At 38.9% G+C, this 12,188-nt stretch overlaps 2 protein-coding genes across 2 annotated transcripts; one reads left to right on the top strand and one right to left on the bottom strand.

The window, feature by feature from the left end:
* The first annotated feature begins 969 nt into the window (after nucleotides 1-969).
* Nucleotides 970-1,917, top strand: LOC128059849 (olfactory receptor 52E4-like). The gene has a single exon (XM_052652130.1). It carries the CDS (start codon nucleotides 970-972, stop codon nucleotides 1,915-1,917), a length of 948 nt encoding a protein of 315 aa, XP_052508090.1.
* An 8,995-nt stretch (nucleotides 1,918-10,912) lies between these two features.
* On the bottom strand, nucleotides 10,913-11,854 carry LOC128060320 (olfactory receptor 52E4-like). The gene has a single exon (XM_052652703.1). It carries the CDS (start codon nucleotides 11,852-11,854, stop codon nucleotides 10,913-10,915), a length of 942 nt encoding a protein of 313 aa, XP_052508663.1.
* Nucleotides 11,855-12,188: the final 334 nt, after the last annotated feature.

Here is a 12,188-nt window from a genome sequence, read left to right as displayed (position 1 = left end):
CTCCAATTTGCCATACCAGCCACTTATAACAGAAAGTGAAGTCGCTCAGTCATGTCCAACTCTTTGCAACCCGTGGACTATAGCCCACCAAGCTCCTCCGTCCACGGGATTCTCCAGGCAAGAATACTGGAGCGGGTTGCCATTTCCTTCTCCAGGGGATCTTCCTGACCCAGGGACTGAACCCAGGTCTCCCACGTTGCAGGCAGACGCTTTAACCTCTGCACCACCAGGGAAGCCCAGGAAAATAAAACAAGGAGGGAGGATTCAATTTCTTCTTTACTACTCCTCACAAACCTGCTTCTTCATCCCCCAGAGAGTGTTACTGAGTTTCCTGAAGCCATTATTTCATAGCTTTATTAGAGAACAATTATCACTGCTTTCAGCTTATACTCCACAGCTCTAAAAATTTTTCTTTCTAGAATTAAAACTGAAGTGTCATCCCATGTCAAAGGTCTTTAGTGTTCATTACTAACATTAAGCTGAATCATCCTCATACTGCATTCATGTAACCTCTTATATGTCACTTTGTTAGAGAGGACTTTCTTCATGATAAATTTAAAATGACACCAGCTTCATCTACTTGTCATGTTTTGTTTTACTTCAAGGCACTTATTTTTATACCATCTACCTGCTGTACATGTGTATATATAAATGTATATGTGCATTATATATATATACATATATGTATACACATGTATATATGTACATATCTGTTATTTGGCTACTGTCTCTCTCCTGAACTAGTAATATTATGAAACCAAAGACTTTGTTTTCTACACTTAGAAAAATTATTGTTTTTGAAGATCTGAGTAAATCCATACTTTAAAAGCTAGCATCTAATCTCTTTCACAATTTTCTACTGATTAGAGCTCACAATTTATTATATTCTTTCCTTTGAGATAGTTTGACTTTTTAAATTATTTGATCATTTTTTTGTCTTCTGTGGGATTCCAAGAGAACAGGGAGAAGATGTTCCCCTCAAATGCCACTGACTTCCACCCCTCCTCTTTGCTCCTACTGGGAGTACCAGGCCTTGAAGAGATGCACGTTTGGATTGGATTTCCTTTTTGTTCTGTATATTTGATTGCCCTTATGGGGAACAACACTATCCTGTTTGTGATCAAGAATGAGCAAAGTCTTCATCAGCCTATGTTTTACTTCTTGGCTATGTTAGCCTGCATTGACCTGGGTCTGTCTACATCCACCATCCCTAAGATGTTGGGCATATTCTGGTTTAACTTAAGGGAAATCAGCTTTGGGGGTTGTGTCACCCAGATGTTCTTCATTCATATATTCACTGCTATGGAGACTGTCGTGCTGGTTGCCATGGCCTTTGACCGCTATGTTGCCATCTGCAATCCTTTGCGGTATAGTCTGATTCTCACTAACAGAACTATTGGTTTCATCCTCATTGTGGTGTTTGGTGTTAATTTCATTTTGGTTTTCCCTCTGGTGTTTCTCATCTTGAGGCTTCCCTTCTGTGGACACCATATAATCCCCCACACTTACTGTGAGCACATGGGAATCGCTCGACTTGCCTGTGCCAACATAAACGTGAACATAATATTTGGATTGATTCTCATATCCATGGTATTTGTTGATGTGCTTCTAATCATCATCTCCTACGTGAGAATACTCCAAGCTGTCTTCTGCCTTCCTTCTCGGGAGGCCAGACGAAAAGCCCTTAATACCTGTGGCTCCCATATCTGTGTTATTCTAGTCTTCTTCACTCCAGCATTTTTCTCCTTCATGACCCATCGGTTTGGCAGGAATGTCCCCATATACATTCATATTCTCCTGGCTAATCTGTATGTTGTTGTTCCACCTGCCCTTAATCCTGTTATCTATGGAGTGAGGACTAAGCAGAAAGCGTTTGTTCGAGTACCTGTGCTTCTTAAGGACAGCACAGAAGCTTAGTAACCTACTAGTTATATCAAAATATGTGGCACTGCCAACAACTCATAAGGAGCCTTCATGCCACTGCTAGTCAGTAACTTTCAGAGTTCATCATTTTTTCACATCTGGTACTATCAATTAGTTTCTAGTTTTAATACTAATTAAGTCATATAATATGCATCCTTTGTGGTGGCTGATTTTATTCAAAATTATATCTATGAGATGAATTCATGTGATTGCATATGGTGAAACTTGTTACTTTCTATTGTTGTATAGAATTCCATTTTATGAATGTACAAAATTTAATTATCCATTCTGAATGGGCATTTAGGCTTTATCCTATTTTGGGTTATTTTCAATAAAGTTTTTTAAATATTTCTTTACATGTTGTTTGGGAGATACTTGCAGGCAGTTATAACTTCTAAGGGTATGACTGCTGAGTGATTATTTTTGTATTAATAGAAAGTTACAGTTTTCCAGAACTATACATCATTTTACATTTTTAGCAGTTACATGTCAGCCAATTGCTGTGCATCCGCACCAGCACTATTTCTTTTTTATGTATGCTTGTGGGTGGGTGTTGATGTTACCATTTTGTTACCATTATGTGGGATATGTGATGCATCAGTATACATTTTCTTGATCATTCATGGTGTCATAAAAACTATGGCTATTTGCCATTTGGATGTTTTATTCAGAACACTTTGTAAAATCTGTGCTCATTTTTGCAGAATTGTTTCCAGTGACATCATGAAAGTTCTTTTTATGGCCTGTATTTGAGTTCTTTCTCAGATATGTATATCCTGCAGGTATCTTCTTCCACTATATTATCTAGCTTTTAACCCTTTAGGTGGTGTTTTTTGAGAAATTAAATTTGTCATGTTCAATGTAGTTCAATTTATAAATATTTTTCAATAAAGCTATTGTTCTTTAGTCCTGTTGAAGAAATTTCTGCTGAACTCAATAACATTAAGATATTCTCTTATGTTACCTTCAATATGGGCTTCCCTGGTGGCTCAGTGATAAAGAATCTGCCTGCCAATGCAGGAGACACAAGTTCAATCCCAGGGTTGGAAAGATCTCCTGAAGAATGAAATGGCAACCCATTCCAGTATTTTGCCTTAAAAATCCCATGAACAGAGGAGCCTGTTGGGCTACTGTCCATGGGGTCTCAAAAGAGTTAGCCATCACCTAGTGACTAAAAAACAACACCTTCGATATGCTTTATTATTTTACTTTTACATTTAGCTCTATGACCCATCTAGAATTGATTTTTGTGTCTAAGGTGAAATTAAGACCGAGTTTGCTATATGATATCCCAATTAATTCTGAACCATTTATTGAAAAGTCCATCTTTTCTGCACTGTATTTCAGGACACTTCTGGAGTAAGTCAGATTCTAATATAGAGATAGGTCTATTTCTTGATTTACTCATCCACTTTTCTATCCATGTGCCAATACTGCTGCTGCTTTTGCTAAGTCACTTCAGTCATGTCCGACTCTGTGCAACCCCATAGACGGAAGCCCACCAGGCTCCCCGTCCCTGGGATTCTCCAGGCAAAAACACTGGAGTGAGTTGCCATTTCCTTCTCCAGTGCATGAAAGTGAAAAGTGAAAGTGAAGTCGCTCAGTCGTGTCCAACTTTTAGCGACCCCATGGACTGCAGCCTACCAGGCTCCTCTGTCCAGTGGGATTTTCCAGGCAAGAGTACTGGAGTAGGGTGCCATTGCCTTTTATAATAGTAAATATAGGTTTCTGGTAAGGCCTATATGGCTTTCCCAGGTGGCACTAGCAGTAAAGAAACTGCCTGCCAATGCAGGAGACAAGAGGAAAGGGCTCAATCCCTGGTCAGGAAGATCCCCTGCAGGAGAAGGGCATGGCAAACCACTTCAGTATTCTTGCCTGGAGAATCCCATGGACAGAGGAGCCTAGCAGACTACAGCCCATACAGTTGCAAGGAGTTGGAAACAACTGAAGTGACTTAACACACAGCACAAGGCCTATATCTCATATCTAGGAGTTCAGATCAAAACAAAAGAATATTCTAGATATCAAGCCATATTACAGATAAGTAGGCCTACCAAAGCATCAAAACAAAGTGATCAGTGGAAAAAGCTTGAAATCTTTCCAGATTTTTATTGCCGAGGGTTATGAAAACTACTGAAGTTAACTGAACAGGAAATGAGAAAGACTAGGAAAAGGAAAAAGCATTGCTCAGTTCAGTTCAGTCTCTCAGTCATGTCCAACTCTTCGCAAACCCATGGACTGCAGCACACCAGGCTTCCCTGTCCATCACCACCTCCCAGAGCTTGCTCAAATTCATGTCCATCAAATCAGTAATGCCATTCAACCATCTCATCCTCTGTTGCCCCCTTCTCCTTCTGCTTTCAATCCTTTCCAGCATCAGGGTCTTTTCTAATGAGTCATTTCTTAGCATCAGATGGCCAAAGTATTGGAGTTTCAGCTTCAACATCAGTCCTTCCAATGGATATTCAGGACTGATTTCCTTTAGGATAGGCTGGTTGAATCTCCTGGCTGTCTAAGGGACTCTCAACAGTCTTCTCCAACACCACAGTTCAAAAGCATCAATTCTTCAGTGCTCAGCTTTCTTTATAGTCCAACTCTCACATCCATATATGACTACTGGAAAAAAATTATAAAAAACCAGCTTTGACTAGACAGACCTTTGTTGGCAAAGTAACGTCTCTGCTTTTTAATATGCTGTCTAGATTGGCCATAGCTTTTCTTCCAATGAGCAAGCATCTTTTAATCTCATGGCTGCAGTCACCATCCACAGTGGTTTTGGAGCCCCCCAAAATAAAGTCTCTCACTGTTTCCATTGTTTCCCTATCTATTTGCCATGAAGTGATGGAACCAGATGCCATGATCTTAGTTTTCTGAATGTTGAGTTTTAAGCCAAAATTTTCACTCTCCTCTTTCACTGTAAACAAGAGGCTCTTTAGTTCTTTATCACTTTCTGTCATAAGGGTGGTATCATCTGCCTATCTGAGGTAATTGATATTTCTCCCGGCAATCTTGATTCCAGCTTGTGCTTCATCCAGCCTTGCATTTCGCATGATGCATTCTGCACAGAAGTTAAATAAGCAGGATGACAATATACAGCCTTGACTCACTCCTTTCCCTATTTGGAACCAGTCTGTTGCTTCATGTTCAGTTCTAACAGTTGCTTCTTGACCTGCATACAGATTTCCCAGGAGGCAGGTCAGGTGGTCTGGTATTCCCATCTCTTTGAAAACTTTCCCATTTGTTATGATCCACACAATCAAAGGCTTTGGTGTAGTCAATAAACCATAAGTAGATGTTTTTGTGGAATTCTGTTGCTTTCTTGATGATCCAACAGATTTTGGCAATTTGATTTCTGGTTCCTTTGCCTTTTCTGCATCAGTTCAGTTCAGTTCAGTCACTCAGTCATGTCCGACTCTTTGCGACCCCATGAATCACAGCACCCCAGGCTTCCCTGTCCATCACCAACTCCTGGAGTTCACTCAGACTCACGTCCATTGAGTCCGTGATGCCATCCAGCCATCTCATCCTCTGTCATCCCCTCTCCTCCTGCCCCCAATCCCTCCCAGCATCAGAGTCTTTTCCAATGAGTCAACTCTTCACATGAGGTGGCCAAAGTACTGGAGTTTCAGCTTTAGCATCATTTCTTCCAAAGAAATCCCAGGGCTGATCTCCTTCAGAATGGACTGGTTGGATCTCCTTGCAGTCCAAGGGACTCTCAAGAGTCTTCCCCAACACCACAGTTCAAAAGCATCAATTCTTTGGCACTCAGCTTTCTTCACAGTCCAACTCTCACATCCATACATGACCACAGGAAAAACCATAGCCTTGATTAGATGGACCTTAGTCGCCAAAGTAATGTCTCTGCTTTTGAATATGCTATCTAGGTTGGTCATAACTTTTCTTCCAAGGAGTAAGCGTCTTTTAATTTCATGGCTGCAGTCACCATCTGCAATGATTTTGAAGCCCCAAATCCCACGTCCGAAGCCAGGGGCAGCGGCGGAGGGGAGCTACCCCACGTCCGAGGCCAGGGGCGGCAGCTGGGAGGAGCAACCCCACATCCAAGGAGCAGTGGCTGCGCGGGCGCAGGAGAGCCTAGAGGAGCTATCCCACGTTGAAGGTCAGGAAGGGTGTTGATGAGGAGATACCCATCGTCCAAGGTAAGGAGCAGCGGCTGTGCTTTGCTAGAGATACCCCACACCCATGGTAAGTGAAACCCAAGAAAGATGGTAGGTGTTGCAAGAGGGCATCAGAGGGCAAACACACTGAACCCATACTCACAGAAAACTTTTCTGCATAGCTGGTGAGAATGAAATTGTACAGCCACTTTGGAAGACATTTGGTAGTCTTACAAAATTAAATGCAGTAATACCATATAATCCATAAATCAGTCATGCTTGCTGATATTTACCCAAAGGAGTAGAAAATTATATTCATAGAAAAGCCTGCATTCAGATGTTTACAGCAAGTTTATTCATAACTGCCAAATTTTGGAAACAGCCAAGGTGTCCTTCAATGGATGAAAGATGATGTACATTTAAATAACAGATTATTGGCTAGCATTGAAAGAAATGAGCTATTAGGCCATGAAAAAACATGGGGGGAATTTAAATGCATATAACTAAGAGAGAGAAACCAATATAAAATGGCTTCATACTGTATGGTTCCAACTATATGACATCCTGGAAAAGGTATGACAACAGTAAAAAGGTCAGTGGTTTCCAGTAGTTGAGGGCTAGGAAAGGGCTGAACAGCACAGGAGCACAGAGGATTTTTAGGGCAGGGAAAGACCCTATTTGATACTGCAGTGGTGAATATATGTCATTATACATTTGTCCAAACTCATGACAAATACCAGTACTAAGAGTGAATCCTAACATAAACTTCACTCACTCTGGATAATAATGATGTGTCAATATAGGTTCATCAGTGGTAGCAAATGTTATTAGTTTGGTGAGTGATGTTGGAGGAGACTATGCCCATGTGGGGACAGAGGATATAAGAAAGATCTCTGTATCTTCCACTCAATTTTTTCATGAATCTAAAACTTTTCCAAAAAATATGCTCTACAAGGAACTAATGTATAACTCAGGGAATATACTCTCAATATTTTGCAGTAACATATAAGGGAAGAGAATCTGAAAAAATTAGATATATTGATACATGTCTATATAACTGAATCACCTTACTGTACGCCTGAAACTAACACAACATTGTAGATCAACTATCAGTTCAGTTCAGTCGCTCAGTCGTGTCCGACTCTTTGAGACCCCATGAATTGCAGCACGCCAGGCCTCCCTGTCTATCACCAACTCCCGGAGTTCACTCAGACTCATGTCCATCGAGTCAGTGATGCCATCCAGCCATCTCATCTCGGTCGTCCCCTTCTCCTCCTGCCCCCAATCCCTCCCAGCATCAGAGTCTTTTCCAATGAGTCAATTCTTCACATGAGGTGGCCAAAGTACTGGAGTTTCAGCTTTAGCATCATTCCTTCCAAAGAAATCCCAGGGCTGATCTTCAGAATGGACTGGTTGGATCTCCTTGCAATCCATGGGACTCTCAAGAGTCTATACTTTAATTTAAATAAATAATAGACTACTAAAAATACAGTTCTTGTGTTATTATTTTAACTTGTTAAAATATATTAAGCAGTCCTTTAGAATATTAATACCAGTTGCTTTTATTTTCTCCAATTGGAAAGGAAAAGTTTTATTTTTATTTCTTCTGGATTATTTATTTATGTTTTAGATAATACTATAAAAGGTGACAACAAATATGCATAGCAAAGTCTAGTCTCCAGGCACAACCAGTAAGTATTTAAAGATCAAATTGATGATCTAGAATAGGATGTTGTACCAGAACTTTCCAAATACCTACAAAGATACATATTAACACATTAAATATTAACCCACTAAGTATGTTCAGTGGATACATTTATTTATTTGTAATTATTTATTTACATTTAAATATTTTTGGATCATAATATTAAATATGTATATACATTTTAGGAAATATATCCAATGTCTAGTAATATTTATGATGACTATCTTTATGTAAATGCAATTATTCATTTTGCTTTAGTTAGTGCTCATTGATTTTGCACCATCTTGTGTTCTTATTTTTAGTTCATCTCTTGATTAACCAAAGTATGCTGAATAGGTGTTGTAAAACTCGTGCAGTATTGTATATTTAAAGGTTGTTTGCCCTTATGCCATTATGTTAGAAAATTAAAATCTTGTAGGTTCAATAGCTTGTTTTCAGATCGAAGCTATTACAGATAAAGCTTCTATGAATATCTGTGTGCAGCCATTTTTTTTTAGTAAAAAAATTTTTTTTAATTTATTTTTGGTAAACACCTAGGAGTATATTGTTTGGGTCATATGATAGGCATATGCTAAACAATATTTTTAAAACTACAAAACTGTTTTCCAAAGTCTTCCATTTTACATCAAGGTAGCAGGGGCTTCCCAGGTGGCACTGGTGGTAAAGAACCCACTTGCCAATGAAAGAGACATAAGAGACTTTGGTTTGATCCCTGGGTCTAGAAGATCCCCTGCAGGAGGATGTGGCCATCCACTCCAGTACTCTTGCCTGGAGAATCACCATGGACAGAGGAGCTTGGTGGGCTGCAGTCCATGGGATCACAAAAAGTCAGAAAGGACTGGGCGACTTAGCACACATGCACAGCAACATATGAGAGTTCTGATTGCTTCACATCCTTGATAATATTTGGTATGGCTAGTCTTTTAAATTTTAACAATTTTGATTATAATCATATCTTGTGTGGCTTCAATTTGCATTTCCCTAATGACCAGTGGTAGTGAGCATGTTTTCATCTGCTTATTGAGCATTCATAATCTTTTTGCAAAATAGTTATTAGAACTTTATCTTCATTTTTAAAATTGAGCTGTCTTTTCATTATTGGCCTGAAAAAGTTCTTCGTATAGCCTGCATGCAAATCCATTGTCTGATATATATGTTGCAAGTATTTTCTCTTAGTCTGGAGCTTGGGTTTTTTATTTTCTTAGTAGTATATTGTGAAAAAATATTATATCTATATATATGTTATAAAGTCCATACAGTCAGAAAGGGACTTTTGGAAGTCAGAGGAGCAATGAAATTTTAACATAGGCCCATCTCACACTGGCCCACTCGGTCTCTGAAACTCTTATGTGGTTTTTTCCAGAATGCGTAATTGGGATAGATATACTTAGCAGCTGGCAGAACTTCTTCAAGGAAGGTCAGTCTTTTGTTCTATCTAAGCCTTCAATTGATTCAATAATGTCCATCCATACTTTGGAAATCCCAGATTTCTCTATGCAAACAGTAATGTTTAAAAGATTCTCAGTAAATATGTGCCCTCAGCTTGGGTAAAACTATGGGCTTCCCAGGTGGCAAGGTGATAAAGAATCTGTCTGCCAATGCAGGAGATGCAGGAGACATAGGCTCAGTCCCTGCGTTGCAAAGATCCCCGAGAGAAGGAAATGGCAACCCTCTTCAGTATTCTTGCCTGGAAAAGTCTGTGGACAGAGGAGCCTTGTGAACTAACATTAACCATGGGGTTGCAAAGAGTCAGACACCACTGAGCACACATACACAAGTTGTCTGAACATTTTCTGGTGGTTCACAACAAAGATGAAGTTCATTATACACAATTGATAAAGCATCCCAGGAGTTGTGCCTAAACATTTTCAATTTCTTTCTATGCTTGCCTGCTATATCTGTTTCTTTCTACCGCTGTACTTTATTTACCTTGATCTTAATTACAGCATAAAATGAGTGTATCCTGTAAAGCCTTATAAGCCCTTTGAGTTGTTTTACTTCTGTGTAATTGCTTCAGTTACTATTACAAAGCATGAAATTTAATAAAAAATTATGTCTATGTTGTTCGTTGATTTTTTTTTCTACATTATAATTATTTTTTTCATGGGAACCAACTCTACCAGGGAAGCAAAAAGGTCTGTGTTCAGATTCTTTGATTAGTTTTTCTGGAACTTGTATCTTGCAGCATTGTCTAGTTAGACCCATTACAGCTAAGACAGTTCTTGGCAGCACAGCGCTCCTCTATCATAATTAATGAATTCTGTATAGAAAGACTATTTAATACTACTTGAGTTGCATTAAGACTTAATTTTCAAATGCTGATTTTAATATCTGTTACAGGAATAAATTATACCTACCTATTTAACAATAAAACTTAAATTTTGTCTAGGGACTATTAATTGCTCTGTAAATTTAATTCCAATTTGATACTGCATATAAATAAGGAAATACTGATAGCTTACAGTGAACGATGTAGGATTCATGATCTCTGAAGAAAATTTAGCTTCAGGACCAGGGACCAGGTTTGATCACTCAAGAGCTTTTGTGTATCAGAGTTTTATTAAAGTAAGAAAAGGGATGAGAAAGCTTCTGACATAGACATCAGAAGGGAGAAGGAGAATGCCCCCCTTGCTAGTGTTAGCAAGGGAGTTGTATACTTTTTAATCAGTTATTACAATAAATCAAAAAAATGTCTCAAGGCTACAAAGATCTTACTAGACCCACTCCCATAATTTACATTTTAAGATAACAGGATTAGCCAAAAGATTTTCAGGAAAGAGAAACTGTCCTCAGGTGGGATACATTGTTGTTATATAATCCTTAGTACAGAGTTTAAACTGAGTTGTTTTTTGTGTAATCATCAGTTCCAGGCTTAAAGAAAAAACGTTTTATGTGACTAAGACTCAGGAATGTAGAGAGGAAAAAAAAATTTGTCCTTTCCTCCTCCTTGAGAATTCCAGAACCCTATCTCCTCCTTGAGAGCCCCAGACCCCTTTATCCTCCTCAGGAACCCTGGACTTATTAACCTGCTTAGGAATTAACTCTCTCAATATGATATTAATATCATATTCTGTAAAGCATATTTTCCATTAAATCTTAAGGACACTTTAATTTTAAAGGATGGAAAAGAAAATTATTTTAAGGCTGTTTTCAAATCAAATGTTCAGAGTCAAGCTTCTTTAAAATGAAACATTGTCACCACCTGATTTCGGATCTGCTTTGTTCTCACCCCATAAATAATGGGGTTAAGAGCAGGGGGGATGACCACATATAAATTAGCCAGGAGGATGTGGATATAACATGGAATATTGTGTCCAAATCGATGAGTCATAAAGGAGAAAAAGGCTGGAGTGAAGAAAGCCAAAATGACACACACATGGGAACCACAGGTATGAAGAGCTTTCAGTCTGGCCTCCTGGGATGGGAGTCTGAAGACAGCATGTAGAATCTTCACATAAGATATAGCAATCAAAATAACATCCAAAAGTATCATAGAAATAAGGATTAATCCAAACAATATATTGACCTTTATGCTGACACAGGCCAAACGGGCAATGCCCATGTGCTCACAGTAGGTGTGGGGTATAGTATTATGTCCACAGAATGAAAGCCTTAGAAGGAGGGATATAAGTGGAAAAACAAAAACCAAATTTTTCAGCATTCCTATTTCCACAATAATACAGGTATTTTTGTTGGTGAGGATTGTGTTATATCGAAGAGGGTGGCAAATGGCAACGTAGCGATCAAAAGCCATGGCTACAAGCATGAATGTTTCAAATCCTGTAAACAGATGTATGAAGAACATTTGAGTTAAGCATCCCCCAAAGGAAATCATACCGAGGTTAAACCAGAAGATGCCTAGCATTTTGGGAATAGTAGCTGTGGACAGGCCCAGGTCTGTGAGAGCCAAGATGGCTAAAAAATAGAACATGGGCTGGTGAAGACTGTGTTCAGTCTGGATGACAAAGAGGATGGTAACATTCCCAAGGAGGGCAATCAGATACACTATACCAAATGGAAAGCCAAGCCAGACTTGCATATTTTCCAGTCCTGGAATTCCGAACAACAGGAAAGATGAGGGGTGAATCCATGAGTTATTGGCTGGAGACATATTGGCAAAGGCTTTTGATGGGCACGCTCCACTCATTTGAAGGAATCTTTAGTTCTACATAAGGCTTCCCAGTGCCTCATCAATATTGCTAATACTGCAGAAGAACAATAAGATATAAGTATGTACACTTTCTCTAGAAATATAGAAGAAAGAGCATGTTATTCCACAGACTTCTCTTCCTCTCATTTACTTTCATTGTTATATATGGCACGTGAAGGAGAATATTCCTTAAGAAATGAATGGATATTGAGACATTGAACAAGATAATCTAAATTAGTTTTAGTGAGAAATTAGACCAAGTCAGTTAATATAAGATTCTATACTAGGCTCTAAC

Source organism: Budorcas taxicolor, chromosome 15 (assembly GCF_023091745.1).
Source record: "Budorcas taxicolor isolate Tak-1 chromosome 15, Takin1.1, whole genome shotgun sequence".
NCBI classification, from domain to species: Eukaryota; Metazoa; Chordata; class Mammalia; order Artiodactyla; family Bovidae; genus Budorcas; species Budorcas taxicolor.
Note: the sequence above shows the minus strand (reverse complement) of the source record. Positions and strands in the feature narration are given on the sequence as shown.